At 34.5% G+C, this 21090-nt stretch overlaps 2 protein-coding genes across 2 annotated transcripts; both read left to right on the top strand.

Moving 5' to 3' along the window:
• Nucleotides 1-261: 261 nt before the first annotated feature.
• LOC116109889 (S-norcoclaurine synthase 2-like) lies at nt 262-643 on the top strand. The gene is made up of 2 exons (XM_031396121.1): nt 262-458; nt 543-643. Exons 1-2 carry the CDS (start codon nt 275-277, stop codon nt 641-643), a joined length of 285 nt encoding a protein of 94 aa, XP_031251981.1. The 5' UTR covers nt 262-274.
• A 14176-nt stretch (nt 644-14819) lies between these two features.
• Nucleotides 14820-15380, top strand: LOC116109888. The gene is made up of 2 exons (XM_031396120.1): nt 14820-14969; nt 15084-15380. The coding sequence occupies exons 1-2, from the start codon at nt 14820-14822 to the stop codon at nt 15378-15380; spliced, it is 447 nt and encodes a 148-aa protein (XP_031251980.1).
• The last annotated feature ends 5710 nt before the right edge of the window (nt 15381-21090 follow it).

Raw genomic sequence — 21090 nt, 5'->3', positions numbered from 1 at the left:
ATTTTTTGACAATTGTTCAGTCATACTCAATTACATTTCAGAATATATTATTCTATTCTAATATAAGGAAATGAATTAAACTATTAATTTTTGTGACAATCGATTATGGGCTGTCGAATGTCATACTAAGCTATCAAATTCCTATGATCCACTAAAAGTCAAACCTTGCCTTTTTCCCATTTAGATCTATTGACTCTTTATTCAGAAAAACCATTGTAAATGCCTACCATAACAAAGAACCAGCCCATCCAAAAACCAAATTCATAGCATCAAAATGCACGGCCTTGTTGTAGCGAATACGGTGGTGGCTGCGACGGCTTGTTCGGTTTGGGATATCTATGGCAGCCTTCAAGTCGTCACAATTATAAATACATTTCTGCCAGATGTACTTGGAACAGTAAAAGTCCTTGAAGGTGATGGACAAGTTGGCACACTTCTAAACGTTACATTTCCACCAGGTAAATTAATGCATATTATTTATCAAACATTTCATTTGAGCTACCGAATATTAAATATTAACTCTTCTTTGGTTTTTGTTTCAGGAACTCCTGGAGTTGGTTATATGAAGGAAAAAATTACAAAGGTTAATAATAAGAAGCGTGTGAAGGAAACCCAAACCTTGAAAGGAGGATTTTGGCACTAGGCTTCAAACGCTATATCACTCAATACAAAATTATTGGAATAATTTTACATCAAGTATTATAAGGTCAACAATAAAGTATGAGGTTGATGATAAATTATAAACCTTGCTTCTATAGTGAACACCAAGCTAGTGGAAACCTTGCAGAAACCGTTGGGAAGTACTTGACTGAGAAGAAAGCTCCTCCTTAGAATCTGCAAAATGAATTCGGCTATTGTGTTGTATTCTTTATGTCTAGTTTGCAAGGTTTTCTATCTGGTTTACAACTCATATTTACTGTAATTATTACGTGACTTTGTGACTACATGGATTTAGCTTATTGCATTTGCAATAATTGTTAGAATTAAGCATGATTGAGTTTAAAATTTAAAAACTTGAAAACCTACAAAATTAAAATAGTGTTGTGAGGTTTTAAATTTAAAAGCTTCTTTTGTAGTGTTTGGTTTGCCGTAGCCAAACCTCGTCGTCATCACCGTTACCACTGAAACTATGTGTACATCATGTCTCAGTGGTGCCAACACTGTTACCAGACTTCACCGTCGGAGACGATTTTTGTCCCACTTCAACAACTGTTTTAATTGGTACAAGTAGTTGGTAGATTTAATTGTTTTCAAGTTTTAAGCAAGAGACATACGGTAACGCAAACATTTCGAGCTCACTAGTTTGCCTCGTAAACACTATATTAATAGTTTTTAATAAACTCGTAATAATGAAAATTCACCTCAATTCATTTTAAAAAAGATGGATGGAAGAGGTTGACTCTTTTACGGTGATGGATGATATCTTTACAAGAGTAGAGTGCTCAAAGCATTAAGACTTAGTAAATATCAAAATGGATGTATGTCCCCTTTGTGTATGTTCTGGGTCTGCTCTAGTTAAGACCGTTAAGTACTCAACGCTAACAGGAAGATATTTCCTTCTTAGTAAATAAACTCACACATTTTTTAAACACAAACTGCAACAAAAATGGCTTGCCTTTGAAAAAAAAAAAAAAAAAAGTTTTATTCATTTGTTTTGCTTTCTGTAATTAATTTTGTTAATTGTTAAGCCCATTAGTCATGAGTAATACTACATCAACAATCCTTTCTTATAACTTTTTCTCACAATCCTAACGTGACAGCTCGTAATTAGTCAGTTCAACATTAATTAGTGAGACCCATGCAGAACTAGTTGTAAACTGACTAATTGCAAGCTGTCATGTCAAGGTTGTGGAGAGAAGTTGTTAATGTAACATTATTCAAAGTCAATTATAAGCAGCTTTACTGCTTAGCTTAATATTCAGCTTTATGAAGTTAGCTGTGTAAGTGTAGCGCCATAAACCAAGACATAAATGATGTTATTTAGCCTGGCTTGATTTAGGGGGTGTTTATCTGAGCTTATGAAAATTAGCTTATAAGCAACAATTACTTTATAGCTAAAATTAACTTATAAGTATTTGAAATTTTAAGCAATTACGTGTTTGGTTAAAGTACTTATAAGTGACTGATAAGTAATTGACGTGTTTGGTAAAATGTGGCTTATAAGTACATTTTATTATAAAATTACTAAAAAAGGTATTACATTAAACAATGGCACACTATGGAATTTTAAAATTAAATAAGGATAATATGGTAATATACTTGGTCAAACTAGCTTATAAACAAAGTGCTTATAAGCCAAAAAAAAAAAGTACCTCCCCCCCAACTTATTTTTTTTTAGCTTATAAGCTCAACTTATAAGCTCAAAAAAATTATAAACAAACAGGTCAACTTAATTTTAGAGCTTATAAGTAAGTTTGACCAACTTATAAGCTTAGACAAACACCCTCTTAGTTCAAAATTAACAAAACTTTTTGATATTTAAACATTTTAGTTTTACCCAATTAAATTTAGATTTATATTATTCTTGTCAGAATTAAGACAGGTGAAAAGCGAAAGATAGACAAAGGAGACTTAAAGAGATAATTTAATGAATTAACATTACTTTTTTATACTAAAACAAACTATAAAATAAGGTAAGTAAAATATTACTAGAATCCCCTAAAAGAGTAAAATAAATATTACTTAACTATTAAGGTAAATAATATATTTTTCCACCATTTGCATTCCAAAAATTATATTTCTAAAAAAGGAAAAGAATCAAATCATTATTTTAAAATTGTCAAAATATATATTTTAATTTATAAAACAAGTTGTCTCAAGTCATATTTAAATTTATTGTATTCTATTTTAAAAAGTGAACTAATTAAATATGGATTTAAAATTTATGAAAGTCATATTTAAATTTGATTTTGTGTTAAGGTATTCGACTGTGTCTTCAAAAAAACGAAGAAATGACAATTTGTATCAAAAACTTGAAATTATGTGCATGATCTTATAAAGTATTGATATATCAATGATGAATATTTTTTTAATTACACATTTTGAGTTCATGAATGATGTTGTTGTCATTGTCGGTTGTAATGCTAGTTCCGTTATTATCTTCATTTAACATATTCAGTTGTGGGTGTCCAAAACTTGAAATAGCTATGTATATAATTGAGGGACATATCAAACTAACTCGAATACCTTGATTATCCAAAAAAAAAAAAAAAAAAAAAAAAAAAAGAGATATCTTTTACTTAAAATAATTTATAAAATAAAAACATTTTCCGAAGATGGAAATTAAAACCAAATTATGATTTGAAAAACCTATAAAACTATGTAGTTTCGAAATGACTTGTTTTAAACTTGGTAATCATTTAACAAAAGGTCATAATACCTATTTACCTAAGCAAAAGCTGAGGTTTTAATAGGAAAAAATATAAAATAATTATAAATTGATCCCCGTGGAAATAAATATGTTTTGAAGGGATTTCAAATGTAACTAGAATTATTATAGGTTTTTTGAAAATGAGTTTGAAAAATATAACTTAAAATTCTATGCTATAAGCTAAAACTGTTGAATTTCTAAAAACAAAGAACTTTATAAATAAAATACTTGGAATAAAATTTTGAAATTTTCTGGTTATTAAAGATTTTAGAAGAATTTTAAAATATATATATTTGGAATATTAGACTTATGAAAAATGCAAAAGTGTAGAAGTTCAGGAATAGAGAATTTTTTCGGAGACGATGAGTTTTTACAATTCAAGTATGAAATTTTGCTACTCTGAATGATAAAGAATAGTAGATTTTGATTTAGAATGGTTTTGCGAAGTTTTAGGTTTTAGGGAGGTTATTCAAATTGAAACATTTCAATTTATAATAGGCCCTATTGGAATTTCTTACCTGCCACACTATAACCTGCAAAATAATGCCCTTAAAAGGGTTTAAGAGAAACAAACCTTCAAACTGAGCTTAATAGGATTTTCTGAAGCGTTGAACGGCTTTGAAACTCCTTTTGTTGAGTTGATTCCTTTGTTGAGCACTTCTATATTACTTTTCTAAAATGTACACTCTTTTATCTAATTATTTTATGTAATTAATAAAATAATAAGTAGATAATAATTTTAGAAAATTTGTGACAAATTTTTATAATTATATGATATCACTTGTCTAGTTGTTTTTATAATGATAGTTATCATTTCAATGTTCAAAGCTTTGAGCATTTCTATATTACTTTTCGAAAACGTACACTCTTTTATCTAATTATTTTATGTAATTAATAAAATAATAACTAGATAAAAAAATTTAAAAATTTGTGACAAATTGTTATAATTATATGATATCACCTGTCTAGTTGTTTTTATAATGATAGTTATCATTTCAATTCAAAGCTTTGAGCACTTCTATATTACTTTTCTAAAACATACATTCTTTTATCTATTTATTTTATGTAATTAATAAAATAATAAGTAGATAAAATTTTAGAGAATTTGTGACAAATTGTTATAATTATATGATATCACCGGTCTAGTTGTTTTTATAATGATAGTTACTAATACAATAGTCAAAGCTTAGACCATTTCAGTATTACTCTCATTAAATGTTTTTTCTTTGATCTACTAATTTTATGTAATTAGTATAATGATAATAAGATTCTTAGAAAGTGGTAATCGCTTATTATAATTATATAATATTACCTTTTTAAATTAATAACAGATAGTGAATTTATCATATATTGTTCGAGTAGAACCAGAATCGATGGTCCAGTTCCACTAGTCCAAGCAACCAGAACTAAACCATGAACCAAAACCGAAATCGAAATCCAAGTACTCAAGTTGGAACCGGTTTGAGAAACAAGACTTAATTGAAGTTTAGAAAAAAATGGGAGCTCTTTTGTAATTTTACCTATTAAATAACAATTTAGGGTTTAGGAATTGAGGATTAGGGAATATTGAAATTTTTTGTTAGCAGAGAAGAATAAGGAGAAGAAAGAGGAAAATAAAGAGATGGAAGAAAATAGAGAGACAAAAAAGAGAGGAGGAAGTGAAGAACTAGAAAAATAACATAATGGAAAGAAAGAGATGGTAAAGCAAGGTAGCAATTGTATTTGGTAGCTTGACGGCGACATGTTACACGTTCAACAAGGATGATGGATTAGCTCCGATCGGAAATGGCAATGGGTTGAGAAAAGGAATTAGGGGAAAGATAGAAGACAAGAGAGAGACAAAAAAGATGAGTAAGTGAAGAAACATAAAAAAAGAAAGAGAATAGAAGAGAAGTGAAGAATCAGAATGGAAAGAAAGAGATGGTAGAGCAAGGCTGCGACAGGATCTGGTAGCTCGACAGCGAAGTGTTACACATTCGGGAAGGACGACGATGTTGGCTTTGATAGGAGATGGCAATGGGTTGAGTAGAGGAATTGGGGGAAATGAAATATGTGATGAAGACTTTGGGTTGTAACTTTCGAGAATAGTGCAGGGTACCCAAAACCTGAACCAAAACTTGTGGTTTGGGCTCTTATTTTGGATTCCAAGAATTTAGGAATTGGAACTGGCAAGTTCCAGTTTCGGTTCCGGTTCCAATTCCTAAATCCCAAGAACTGGTCGATTCCGGTTCCTAGGATTTGGGCCGAGTACCCGGACCCGCCCACCCCTAGTTATCATGATAGTCAAACCTTTGACCACTTCAATATTACTCATTTTATATGTATTTTCTATCATCTGTTAATTTTATGTAATTAACACAATAATAACTTCATTTGTTATAATGAATTTTTTAATCAAATTGCAATATGGCCACCGGTTTTTTTTTGGCAATATTTTTTTAAATTTTAAAATTATATTATATATATATTTTTTAATTTCTTAATATATATTCCTTTAGTTTTTTAATTTGTACAACTGTATTTATTTTATTTCATTTTTTTTTAATTTCAAAGATATGTATATTTTTTTAATTCTATTTTTTTTAACTTTTTTAAAAAATTAAATCACCCAAATATGGATATTTTATATAAAAAATTTTAGACAAAGTTAACAGTTTTAAACCGTTAAGTGTTCTAGAAAAGTATCCTATAACTATAAGTTTCTAATGAAAGTGTCATTCGATGGATGATAACCCTAAAGTTTAGGATGTTTCCATGATTCGGTGTATACACTTTCTAAATTTAATAAATTTCTCTTTTATCTAGAAGCGGAACTGGAAAATTATTTTGAGGAGGACTGAATTTTTTTTTTTTTTTTGCAATATAATATTAAATTATATATGAAGTTTTTGGATGAATGACCAAAAACCTTTCATTAATTGAAAATAATCATACACCTAATTTTTTCTTTAACGTTAAGAAGTGATGAAAGAGTGGTAGTTTTAATAAAAGAACAAAACAGAGTCGTTCTTCTTTCTCTCTCAATTCATTCATTTTCGTTTATTTTCTTTTCAAGTCCATCGCTAATCCTTCATGGAATCAGAGCTGTAGACCAGCGTCAATGGCTTCGAATCTTGATTCCTCAGATGTTTCGTCAAAATCTGAAGTTGAGACAGCTGAAAATGCAAACGCAAACAACTCAGCTGCTCACTCTACACTTCCTACCATATCAGTAAAACTCATGGAGAAGAATTACAGTCACTGGAGGTCGCAAGTTTTTCCAGCATTAGCTTCACACGGTCTCGAAAGCTTTATCACTGGTGAGAGTATCTGTCCATCCATGTTCCTTTTTGAAAAGCGTATTGATTCTGATGAATTAGTGAAGAAACAAAACCCTAAGTACCTTAATTGGAAAAGAACAGATCAGTTTTTAGTTAGTTGGTTGTTTTCGTCAATTTCTGAATCCATGTTTAGACACGTTGCTAAGTGTATCAGTGCGTATGAAATATGGAACACACTAGAACTGCATTTTCAGTCAATTTCGAAGGCTAGAACACTTCATTTAAGGAATATGTTGCAGACCACAAAAAAGGACTCTTTAAGCATTAATGAATATGTCCTGAAAATGAAGGAATTAGGGGATGAGTTAGTAGCAAGTGGTGTTAATATTGGAGAAGAAGAGTTGCTCTTGTATATACTGGATGGTCTAGGACCAGAGTATGACGCTGTTGTGGTAAATCTGACATATAATAGTAGCAATGCAACTATTCAACAAGCTCAATTCATGCTTCACAAGCATGAAATGAGACTGGAAAGACAACACTCGGCTCTGTCAAATTTTCATGAGCACTTAAACTCTGCTCTGTTTGCTTCAAAGCAAGAAAATACCACCAACTACTCTAATCCTCTGACTAACTCGTCTGGTCAAAGATTGCCTGTACCATTTCATGATCAAGCTGGTAGTCATGGACACTCACACAGCCCCAATCTTAATGTTACAAACTCTGGTCCAATGCCTGGGTTAGTATATCCTGCAGCAAGTAGTTTTGATTCTGGACAGAGAAATTATCAAGGAGCAAATTATGGAAGAACTGATTACTCACCAAATACACAACACTCTGCTAGACACTTTCAGTTTCAAAACAACTTCGCAAGAGGCAGAGGCAGAGGTAGAAGCTACTTCAAGCCGAGACTAGTATGCCAAGTGTGTGGTAAATCAGGCCACTCTGCTATCCAATGTTACCACCGATTTGATCAGGAGTATCAAGGTTTTGCTGCTAATTCTTACAGCTCTCAGATGCAGCCTAATTTGTACAATCCAACAGGTCACTCCTCAATTGTCACTGCTGAACACAATACTGAACCTGTACAAGCCTTAATTGCAGCAAATTACACACAACCTCCACACTACACACAACATTCTGCCAATGCTTTTCACAACAATTTTACAGAGTTTCATGACTATTCTACTCCCTTTATGTCTAAATCAAATGCTCCACCATCTGCAAACTTTCAGTCAGTACAATTTCCACAATACTGCCCTGGTCCCTCAACTAATACTGGTCAGTCTGTCAATCTTACACCCAAAATATCTACCAATGAAGCACCTCAATCTTCAGAAACATGTTATCAAGCAGTGGCCTCTCCACAAACTCTGCAAGATCAGTCCTGGTATATGGACTCTGGAGCCTCCAATCACATGACTGCAGATGGTTCCAATTTGGTGTTCAAAACTGCTCACTCAGGAAGTTCAAAGGTGCAAGTTGGGAATGGGGAATCTATCCCTATTACTCATACAGGTATGATGCTGGTACCTTCTTATGACACATCTAGATTGATTCATCTTAAGAATATACTATGTGTTCCCAACATTGCAAAGAATTTACTAAGTATTTCTCAAATCACTAAAGATAACAGTGTCATAGTAGAGTTTCATGCTGACCATTGTTTGATAAAGGATAAGTGTAATAAAGCTGTTCTTCTTCAAGGGGCAGTAAAGGATGGATTGTACCAGCTTGAACTGCCACAGTTTGTTAGCCCACTGGTTCATCAGTCATCAAGATCAGTTTTATCTCTCCCTGCTGATGGTCAGGTTTCAGAAAACTTTAATACTCCTATCACAGCTATGGTTAATAAGTGTTCTACTGATGATGTTCAGTTTACTACTGTTATGAATAAGTTTACAAATTCAGATTTGTGTATGTTATGGCATGCAAGGCTAGGACATCCTAATGTTAGAACTCTTCATGTCATCTTGGACAAACTGAATGTAAAACATTCCTTGAGCAAAAATAAAAGTTTTTTTTGTGAGGCATGTCAGTTTGGTAAGTTGCAACAGTGCAAATTTCCTATTTCTCACTCTAGAGCTAAGGATCCTTTAGAGTTAGTGTATTCTGATCTCTGGGGACCAGCTCCAGTCAATTCTAGGGAAGGATTCAAGTATTATATCATATTTGTTGATGACTTTAGCCGATTTACTTGGATTTATCCCTTGAAATTCAAATCTGAAGCTTATGGAGCATTTGTACAATTTCATTGCTTTGTGGAAAAACAATTAGGTTACAAACTAAAAGGTCTACAAACTGATTGGGGAGGTGAATATAGATCATTTAGTAGTTATTTACAGCAGAATGGTATTCTGTTTAGACATCCATGTCCACATTTACATCAACAAAATGGGCGAGTAGAGAGAAAACATAGGACTATTACAGAATTTGGGTTATCCCTTCTAGCACATGCTGGTATGCCATTAAAGTATTGGTGGTCAGCCTTTAGTACTGCTACATATCTGATAAACAGACTACCCACCTCAGTTCTTGAATCTGCCTCACCATATTCTGTTTTATTTAAACAGCAGCCTAACTACACTGAATTGAAGGTTTTTGGATGTAGTTGTTATCCCTATTTGAGGCCATATCATAGACACAAACTCTCTTATCATACTGAAAAGTGTGTTTTTCTAGGATATAGCCTTGCTCATAAAGGATATTTGTGTTTGGCCTCTACTGACAGATTGTATGTTGCTAAGCAAGTTAAGTTCAATGAGACAGATTTTCCATTCAAGAGTGATTTTGGTTCATTCACTTTGAATAGCTGCACTTCTCCAGTTGAGGTTAGTTTGAACACCACCAGTAAATGGATTCTACCCCAAAGTGTTTCTAATAGTATAGAATCTACTCCACCTACAGTCTCATCCAACTCTATTCCTACAGAACATTATTCCCAACTTGATGTAACACCTGAATGCAACTCTGTTCCAGAACCTGTCAAACCTGCTTGTTCACCTAATCTTGCTTCTGTATCATCAGTACAATCTGGTCAGCTTGATAAAACACCTATCAATCCAAACTCAACCTCTCTTGAATCAAATTTACCATGTTCTGGAATCAACCTGGAAGTAGTTCTTCCACTGCCCAATACCTCATCTTTAAACACACACCCTATGGTCACCAGATCAAAATCAAATGCTTGTCCTAATCCTGGTTCCATTGCTTATCAAGCTGAAGTTAAACACACTTCTATTCTTCCAGAACCTAAAACAGTTACTGAAGCATTGTTAAGCCCTGAGTGGAAACAAGCCATGGACTCTGAATATCAGGCATTGATGAGCAATAACACATGGGAGATTGTTCCTTATGAAGAAGGAATGAATGTTGTAGGGTGTAAATGGGTTTTTAGAACAAAGTTAAATTCTGATGGGACTCTTCAGAAGTATAAGGCCAGGTTGGTTGCTAAAGGCTTCCAACAAACACCTGGTTTAGATTACTTTGATACATTTTCTCCTGTTGTTAAAGCAGCCACAATCAGAGTGATGTTATCCTATGCAGTACATCAAAATTGGGAACTCCCGCTTTGATGTTAAACTGCGTTCCTGAATGGGAGCTCTCTGAAACAGTCTTTATGCTTCCTCTTGAAGGTATTCTGGTACTCGCACAACCAAGGGTCATTCTGCGCAGGTTTGTAAACTTCATAAAGCATTGTATGGCTTAAAAACAAGCCTCTAGAGCTTGGTTTGACAAACTCAAAGCTGCATTGATTAATTGGGGTTTTGAAAACTCTGTTTCAATGTAAGTTTATTTTTTTACAAAAGGATTTCAAGCTAATGTATCTTTAGTGTATGTAGATGATATCCTTGTAACAGGGAATGATTCTCAGCCATATCCAGTTTGATTGCTGACTTGAATAGCAAATTTGCCCTAAAAACTCTTTACAGTGCAGTACTTCCTGGGTTTTGAGGTAAAGAGAAATGAGTCTGAATTACTACTGTCCCAGACTAAATATGCACTATGATCTGGTCTTAAAGGCAGATGGCAGACTCAAAGCCTTGCTCCACCCCCATGGCTACTGGTCTTCAACTTGGAAAGGAAGATAGTAAGGTGTTTGATCAGCCCACATTGTATAGAAGTGTCATTGGTAGCCTTCAATATCTACACTCTCTCTACCAGATTTGGCCTTTGCTGTAAACAAGCTCAGCCAGTTCTTACAGCAGCCCACTGAAGCTCATTGGGCACATGTAAAAGAATTCTCCGATATGTTAAGGGAACATGCAGCATGGCATTCTCTTACAAAGAAGCAGCCTTTTACTTTAGAAGCATTTTCGATGCTGATTGGGCTGGAGATGAAACTGATCGGAGATCCACCAGTGTGGTACACTGTTTTTTCTTGGAGGCAACTTGGTCCAATGGTCATCTACAAAACAAAGGTAGTGTCCTTATCATCTACAGAAGCTGAATACAGATCTTTGAGTCAACAGCCACTGACTTGTATGGATTCAGAACCTATTCAAGAACTTGGCATTCACATAAATAACACTCTTGTCATATGGTGTGACAACATGAGTGCTGGGGCATTATCCTCCAATCCGGTTTTTCATGCCCGAACAAAGCACATCGAAATTGATGTGCATTTTATTAGGGAATTAGTTACACAAAATTGTAAATGTGCAGTATGTTTCATCTGAATATCAGATAGCTAATGTTCTAACTAAAGCTCCTCTCTTGTTCACTTTTTGCTATGCTAAGGGATAAGCTAACTGTCAATCTGAATTTGTACAAAGTGATCACAACAGCCAGAGATACAGTTTGTGATGAAATAGAAATGTGCTCATTACAGTTAAGCTCACTTCTGAAGCAGAGCAGTTAGAAATTTGCTGATTTGTGTGATTGTAAAATTTTGCAGAGTATGAAAACAGTGGCGTGTATTTTGCAGTGTATAGAAAAACAGTGCAGTGTGTGTAGAAGAATTTTGCTGATACTACATTTGAAGCTTGTAGTGTTATAGAGCAAGTTTTTTTGTTTTGTTTTGAAATGCAGTTGAAGTTAGTTTGTGCAGAAATTTTGCTAAATGATTGTTTGAAGCTTGTAGTTGTTATAGCAGAATTTTGTTTGAAATGCAGTTGAAGTTAGTTTGTACAGAAAAAGTTTGTTGAAGTGTTGCTTGATTAAGTTTGAAAGTTGCAGAAGTTTTGTTTTGAAATGCAGTTGAAGTTAGTTTGTACAGAAAAAAGTTTGCTGAATGTGTTGCTTGATTAAGTTTGAGAGTTGAAATGTTTTTGGGAGAATATTGGTTTGAAAGTCAGCAGAAATATGTGCAGTTCTCATAGAAATATGTGCAGGAATTTTGCTGAATGTTGGCTTGATTAAGTTTGAAATTTGGAATGTTGTTTGGGGAATATTGGTGTGAAAAATGCGCAGAAGTGTATGTGCATTCTCATGGGGTGTGATATAGTTTGCAGTGTTTGTCTGCAGTTTCCATGTTTTGTGATATAGCAAAAGTTTTTGCAGAAGGAGATTTGCAGTGTTTCTGTAGTTTCCATGTTTGTGATATAGTAAAGTTTTTGCAGAAGGAGATTTGTTGTTAATGCAATTGAAGTTTGCCAGTTGAAGTTGTCAGTGTTTTTGCAGTTTCCATATTTGTGATATAGTAAAAGTCTTGCAGAAGGAGATTTGTTGTTAATGCAGTTGAAGTTTACACAGTTGAGTTTGCAGTGTTTTCTGCAGTTTCCATGTTTGTGATATATTAAAAGTTTGCAGTAGGAGATTAGGCTTAAAATCTCTGCAGCAGGAAATATGTCTGTGATATGGCTTGAAAATTGGAATAGATGTTTATGCAGTCCTCATAAGGACTTTGGTTTACGGGAAGATATTGATCATAGAAAGCTCAGCTGTGTTGTTCAGGGTTTTTGGCTTACGGGAAGATATTGGAAACAAGTATAAGAAGCAGGGTTGTCTCTGCAAAGATTAGAAGTTAAGTAGGTTGTTTTTTGTAAGAAATAAAACTGTCACACACGTGGCTTTTGTATCACTATATATGTCTTCTGTAGCTAATATTGTATTAACTAAAATATTTTAAAAGAAAAAAACAGAGTCGTTCTTCTTTCTCTCTCAATTCATTCAATTCGTTTATTTTCTTTCAAGTCCATCGCTAATCCTTCAGGTAGATATAATATAATAGATAAACATGTATGTAAATAAATTGTTTTTTTTTTTTTTTTTTTTTTTTTTTTCTTTTATTCTTTATATGGCAATTGCGAAATTTGCATTAATAAATAGGGGGCTTTAACTTTATAAATGCCTCTTTGCTTAAAACAACTTTTTTAATTCAGTTTTCTTTAAAAACGGATGAACGCAATCCTAAAAATATTATAAAACATTTTAGTGAAAACTTATAAAATTTTATCAAGCGTTGTTTTATCCTCGCAATTTTAAATCAAAATTTTTTAATTTAAAATTTTGACAAATGGGGACTAAAAAAAAATTAGTCGGGCTAAAATACAACATCTCTCTTTTTATTTGTTTTTTTAAAACACCTCTTAGATGGCTCTAGTGAAGTTAGGATTGTACTTAGTCAATCTGTATAAACGCGTATTTATGTATTTATAGGACTTCAAATATACGCGTATAAATAAATATCTGTATAATTCGCGAATTATTGCAACAGAAAAAAAAAAAAAAAAACCAATTGCCACCTCCCCAAACGACGTCGTTTTAGTAGGTTTTGACTCAAAATCTAATTAAAACAAAATCTCTTTTCTTCTCGGTTCTTTCTTTCCTTAGTTCTTCGACGGAAGACATTTTCAGCTTTTTTTTCCTTAGTTTCTCCGACGTTTTCAGCTTTTTCTCTCTCTTGGGTCTTCATCTCTTCTTCTCTCTCTTCTTTTTAACTCCTTTTTTTCCAAGCTTCAAGTTCAGGACTTCAAGGTACACACTTGACACTTCCTTCTCTTTGAATCCGTTGGATGAAGGAGCTGGAGGATAAAGTTGAGACATGGCGGTGACGATTGTGGGGGTCAATGGAATAGGCCATGAAGGATCTGGTGAAGCTGCAGAAGCCATGAAGCTGGGGGAGATTTTGGAGCTGATGTTCCAGGCACTGGAGAATATTGATCTTCGGTGTGTATTAGTGAGACTCCTGGAATGTAATCCTGTATAATGGAAAGATTGCAAAAGCAATCAGGGTTTAGGGTCCAGAAGAAAGCAATAGTTTCAGGCTACCCATTGTCAGAATTTTCCTGAAGGCCAGGGCCTTGTGAATATTGCAGGTTTCTTAGTTAACCATGAGGAAGCATATGCTTATATATCAGGATGTTGATGGTGCAAGATGGCTATGTTTTTACCGCCATTAATGGCTTTTTCTGGTTCTATCTTGAGGTTTCTTGCGAAGAAGTTTGAGCTTTGATTTGGTCACACCACATATATTATTATACATCAACCATGTCTCGTACAAATGTTTGTATTTTTTGAAAAACGAGATTTTGATAACAATTCACCGAAAATTTATTATATTTTATTGTAAAAGACAAAATTTTGCAGTCCTATTTCACTTTTACATACAAGAGTCAATTCTTGATTGCAAAAATTTTATATCTAAACTTTAGGTCACATATAGAAATTTCATAGCAAGATTGACTTCCTATTTCAACTTTAAATACAAGAGTCAATTCCTGATTGCCGTATTTTTCAAAACGTATTATTGACAATACACCGTATTAAACTCATATGTACCCGTACCATATTTTTTCCGTATCCGAATTTTATGACCGAATATTCATAAATGTATTTTTCACCATTTGCATATTATACCCGTAAAATTCCAGTACCTTTTTTTGCCGTACCCGTGTTTACTACTAGGGTTAGATCAATATAAAGACAATCTAATATAATATTAAAAAAAAAAAAAAAGATTGACTAAGTCTTTAACCCGGGTCTGCCATTGCTGTTCATCCCCTGCTTAAGAAAAAGTCCTTGATGAGGCAAGTTTTTATCCTTAAAACAAACAAAAAGTCCAGCCTGGGTGAGAAAATTCTGGCTACTCCTAATATTACCTTACTAATTGATAATATTTAAAATGGTAGTTTATAACAACGTTGGCCCTTTCTAATTTGATCTATGACTTTGTCTTCGAATAAACCATTATAATACCTACCACAATAATGAACCAACTCACCAAAAACCAAATTCATAACATCAAAATGCACGGGCTTGTTGCCAGCAAATACGGTGGTGGCTGCATCGGCTTGCTCGGTGTGGGATTTCTACGGCACCCTTCAAGTCCTCACAATTATAAATACATTTCTGCCAATGTGCTTGGAACTGTAAAAGTGCTTGACGGTGATGGACATGTTGGCACACTTCTGAACGTTACATTTCCACCAGGTAAATTAATTCATATTATTTATCAAACATTTATTTGAACTACTGAATATTAAAAATTTTTGTTTGTTTTTTTGTTTCAGGAACTCCGGTATTTTGGTTATATGAAGGAAATGATTACAAAGGTTGATAATAAGAAGCGTGTGAAAGAAACAGAAACCATTGAAGGAGGATTTATAGCACTGGGCTTTAGTCGTTATATAACTCAATATAAAATTATTGAGAAAAATTCTACATCAAGTATTATAATATCAACAATAGAGTATGAGCTTGATGATAAGTTAACAAATCTTACTTCTGTAGTAAATACCGAGTTAGTGGAAACACTTGCAGTAACAGTTGGAAAATACCTGACTGAGAAAACACCTCCTCCTTATTAGCATCTGCAGAAGGATATTGATATTATTAGATTGATAATAATATTCAAATAAAAAAATATTTTTAGGCTTTGGCTATTATATTGTATTCTATAAGTCTATTCTATGAGTGTTATGTATTTAGTTTATAATTTTCATTTATTGAATTTACAAGCTTTTACGTTGATGTGTTGTATTATAATAAAAACTTATATTTGGGGTTATCTGAACCTTGCTTTTCCTTTGTTTAGTTACCAACCTAACAGCAACATAAAGATTATACTAAGCTTAGAGTAAATTAGTAGTCCTAGTTTGTGATATTTTGGTACTACATGCAAAGATGTTTTGAGTGTTGCCATTGGAACGTATCTGATTGAATAACTGTATCAGATTCATCTGATTTTTAAATATTATTATCAAGTCAATTCCACTATGAATTTAGTTTAATTACATTTTGTGGGAAAACGAAAGAAAGTTCAAGAAACAGGTAAGAGTACAAAGCCAATCGAAAGAGATTCTAGATTTCTTTATTTTAATTGAATGTAACAGAATGAATACACGAGAGTCATTCTTCTTCTTATACAATATTCAGACCTCAGCTCAACTACTTAACAGAAACTGACTTAATTGATATAAGGACAAAATGACGACGCTTTGACAAAGATTGAACAACTCCTGCTATTTGTTAGTTTTGCATCTGCATCCCTTTTTGCCAACATTCCCCGTCAAACCTGACCGGGGAGATTTTGTATTCGTCTTGTACTGGTACCTACTTCTTTGGTTAATACTTCCCCTTGATCAATGCGCCATGAGATGCAAGGGTCCTGTGACCTATGCACTGTTATGAATGTATGGCGTGAGAGCATTATTTAGAACTAGTTGCTATTAGACAAAACAAGTTTGGGTTAAAGTGTAAAGAATGAAAGTAGATTGGGTTTCATTGTTAAACACCAATATGATGTACTTTTGTATTAAACTCAATACGCTGGCGTTTTTATATCATCTTCCTGATATAAAAACGCAACCTGCTCTGTTCCAGATTTAAAGAAAAAAGTTTTCAGTTCTATTTGTTATATGTTCAACCGTTTCTCTCAAAGTCTTTAGTTTTAGTTAACTTTCTTTTTAAATCCGGTAAAGAATCTTTATGGTATCAGAGCCAATTGACAAACGTCTATGGCTAATCTGAGTTCTGGATCTTTAGATTCGAGTTCAAAGATTGTTAATGAGCAAGCTGATAATGTAGGCACCATGAGTTCAGTTGCCCATTCTTCTCTTCCAACTCTGTCAGTCAAGTTAAGCAAGAGGAACTACAACTACTGGAGATCTCAAGTTCTACCTGCGCTGACTTCGTACGAGCTTGATGGCTTTGTGTAATAGGTTCATGTGAAACGCCTGAGTAAGCTTGTCCATTATTCACTTGAGATGGAAGAGATGCTGACTGGACTTGAGAAGGGTTAAAATGATATCCGTGTCCCTCCATGTTTTTAAATGAACAGATGTTAGATTCTGAACGAATAATCAAGAAACCTAACCCTAAGTATTTTGATTGGAAAAAGACTGATCAATTTCTAGTGAGTTGGTTAATTTCATCTATCTCTAAACCTATGTTTAGGCATGTTGCCAAATGCACAAGTGCATATGAAATTTGGAACACTTTGGAGTTGTATTTTCAATCTTTCTCTAAGGCTAGAACCTTACACTTGCGGAATTTGTTGTAAAATACTAAGAAAGATTCGATGAGTGTTAATGAATATATTCTGAGGATGAAAGAGATAGGGGATGAATTAGTAGCTAGTGGAGTTCAAATAGGAGATGAGGAACTGCTCTTGTATATCTTGGATGGGTTAGGACCAGAATTTGATGCTATGGTGGCCAATCTTGCAGCCAATAGTAGTACTGCTACCCTTCAAGAAGCTCAGTTGCTTCTTCATAAACATGAGATGCGGATTGAAAGACAAAATAGTACACTGTCAAATTTTCATGAAATGACTTCTGCATTATTAGCTGCAAAGCAGCAAGTTCCAACTGATATTACTAGTGTGCCACCACTTCAAAGTCATGTAGTATCATCATTCCAGAATACTAGCTCTAGAGGGATACCATTTCAAAATCCTAGTTCTGTATCTATGGTTCAACCAGTTGGAATTCAGAACACCCACTCTTCACCGATGGTTCAGCCAGGCATGGTGAACTATCAACATCAAGAAGTATATCCTCAGCAACTCTCTAATGCAGACATGTATACCACTGCATTTCCTCACACTACAATCCCTCAATACTCAGTTCCTGGTGGATTTCAGTTTAACAGTATTAATGGATTGAGAGGAAGAGGTCGAGGCAGAGGGCATTTCAAGCCTAGATTAATCTGCCAAGTATGTGGCAAAACTGGCCACTCAGCTCTTCAATGTTATCATCGCTTTGACCATCATTATCAGGGCTTTCAAAGCTCCAATTTCAATCATTTTAACCCTTCTCAAGTCTAGTCAGCATCTCTTCCATCTCAAGTGAATAATGGACAAGCTTACTCAGGCGTTTCACATGAACCTATTACACAAGCTCAAGCTCTGTTTGTAGCAAGCTATATCCCAACAAAGCACTAGCATCATTCTTGTTAGAGTCATGAAAGTGACTCTATTTTGGTGATAAAAATACCCCATTTGTGATTAAATTGAAGTATATTGAGACAATTAAAGAATTTATGAATTTATTCACGAAAATCGCTTCCTAATATTTTTCTTATGAATTTAACGTGTTTGGAATGATTTTGGACCAAATATATGAGTTGATATTGGGTTGTGGTTTATGGATTAGAGGTTATTTTGTCTCATTTATGCTATTTAGGGGTAAAATGTCATGTTTTTAAGGGGCTGATTTTGTCACTTTTCAATTGTGCAGGGACCAACAATATTTTACAATATGTTCTATAAAAGAAAGTGCAGATCGCGTGAACAGGAGGCGCCATCCATACACGTTTTCTGCGACCCTTCGTCTTCCATTTTCGGCAACTCTTCGGCTTCCTCGACCACAGATCACCGTCATCCCATCTCCCGGACCACCACCGTGAATCACGAAGCTGCCGCGATGTTTCATCTTCCCTCCACCGCGTCGTTTCGTCTTCCCGGCTAGTTTTTGGCCGTTTTTCGGGTTATGATTGGCTCCCAAGGGTCGATCCACCTTCCCCACAGTCGGATCTACACTTCCCTAGCTTCAGCCGCCGGAAACCGTCGGAATCCGTGATTTAGCCGCCGCGACTCTCATCTTCCAGGCCAGATCCTGCTCATTTCCGACGACTTCTCACTTCCCCGGACCTGATCTGAACTCCCCATCACCAGAGCTTTCCATCGGTACCTTCGAATCCATTTCCGCCACCGTTTTTCCGGAGACCCGCTGGAAATTAACGTTTTCCAGCGACCGCGGCTGTTCGTATTCCGGCTGTCCGTTGGTCTTTTTTGCCCCTTCTTCACATCATATTGCTATCGGTTACCTCCTCGCCCATGGTCAGCTCTGTTCCCATCGTTTCGGCCTCCATCATCACCACCATGAGCGCTAAGCTCCCTTTGTCTGTTACGGCATAGGCGATCGGGATTGACTCCATGACTCTCCTCATCAGCCTCCTACTAGTTGGATGAGCCTGATTATAGGACATTTGGTAGTATTGTGCTTCGGATTATATTTGTTTTTGTTTCATGATTGTTTCGATACTTTAATATGATTTGAGCATACGTGTGATTAATATGTTGTCCATTATGATTTAATGTTTTCATAGAACTTGCTGAATGATAACGTTGGTTTGGAATAATTAAATGATGAATTGCTTTTCATTCTTCACATCGATTGTAATTGAGTTTGTTTCGGATTTAATTAATTTCTACTATGTTCGCTTATTGTGAAGTTGGTTGATTGGATATTACGTGTTGACAAATTGTATTTGTTAATCGCGTACCAAGTGGTGGTATTACCTTGTAGCGTTTTCGACGTTCAATGATAGTCTTTAACCAATCGAACTTGAGTGATCGGGTGAGACAGATAGATTATACCTAGTGTCGGGAAACCATTTCATTGATTTACCTTGCCGTGTAGGTTTAGGGGATCGTAAGAGGTGGAGGAGAATTGTGTGAGTCGGTCTCGTGTCGAACCAAAACCTAACGCAACATTTTTATTATAAAGTCTTTATTTGTTTTAATTTCACTATTTCATTATTTGCATCTAGTTTATTTAGTTTCATTATCCATTGCAATTTCATTTCCGCTACTAAAATCCATTAGGTTGTTAGTCTTGCTCCCTTGGTTCGATCCTGCTTACCGCTACTACGGTAATTAGGTTTAATTTTAGACCATGACTCGTGTCTAAACAAATTTTGGCCCTTGCCGGGGAGCATGTTGCTTTTGACTTTGTGTGTTGGTAGTTATTAGTTTTTAATTCTAGGTTTATTTTAGTCTTGTTGTTTTGTTTGTTTTGTTTGTATTATTTTCTTTCTTGTGATTATTTGTTTGGGTGAATTGTTTAATTTTTTGTCCCGTTTAGTTTGTCTCTTTGCTTTTTAGTTATTATTTTCTTTTTTATTGTTTGCGTAATTTCATTTTTACTCTGTTCTATTTTATTTTCATTTTATTTTCATTGGAATAGTTTCATTTGTGTTTTGTTTTTGTTTTGCAGGAAAATGGCAATTGGGAAAACGCTTCAGCGTGTCGTGAGAATTGAAGATACCTACACGTCCCGATTGTGAAATTCTCTTAACCTTTGATTTTTCTTTTATTCCTAGATTTAATTTTTGTCCTTAGTATTATTCTTTTAGTTGCATTGATAAATTTTAGTTTTGATTAACATTTTGTCGTGGGAAATTTCATTAAGTATATGTTTCGTTAGATTTTAGATTTGTTTTAGTTTTGTTTTGTGTTGCTTAGTAAAATTGTTTCTTAGGTTTTGCATTTAGTTAATTTTCTTTGACATTGTTGTGCTGCGTTGTCTTGTTGAGTCTTTTGTGTTTTGGTTGGTGAATGCAAACTAGAAGGTCTTTTAATGAAGAGTATTACCTTTGAATCTTGGATTGAAGCACTTGTAATAAAGATAGAAACAAGCACGTAGGATGGCTAACCAGGATGAACCCGCACAGTGCCCCTTAGCCAACATTTCGCACCCACCACCTACACTTCACCTCATGTATCCATATCCCCAATGTCCAGACACAATACTATGAGATCAAAACTAGTGTCATCCAATTGTTGCCAAATTATTATGGGAATTTAAATGAGGAGCCATACAAACACTTAGATGAATTTTTAGAGGTTTGCTCCACAGTTAGACTTCAACATGTGAATGAAGATGTCGTGCGCTTAATTTTGTTCCCATTCTGCTTAAGGATCGAGCCAAACAGTGGCTTAATTCTTTGGCAGCAGGGTCCATCATCTCTTGGACCCAAATGCAAGAAGGATTCTAAAAAAGTATTATCCCATTGGTAAAACCAACAGCATACGACGACCATTACTAGTTTGCTCAACTTGATGGCAAGGAATTTTAATGAGAGTTGGGAACGTTTGAAGGAATTGCTTACGAAGTGTCCCCATCATGCAGTCCCTAGGTGGCAATTAGTTCGTATTTCTATGACGGACTGACCGAGAGGCATAGGATATGGTAGACGCCTCTTGGGAGGAACATTTATGCACAAAGACAAGAATGAGTTATTGCAACTCTTCGAGACCTTAAGTGAAAATTCAATGCACCACATTTCTGCCGT

Source organism: Pistacia vera, unplaced genomic scaffold (assembly GCF_008641045.1).
Source record: "Pistacia vera cultivar Batoury unplaced genomic scaffold, PisVer_v2 Contig590, whole genome shotgun sequence".
In the NCBI taxonomy this organism is placed as follows: domain Eukaryota; kingdom Viridiplantae; phylum Streptophyta; class Magnoliopsida; order Sapindales; family Anacardiaceae; genus Pistacia; species Pistacia vera.
This window is presented reverse-complemented; position numbering and strand designations above follow the sequence as displayed.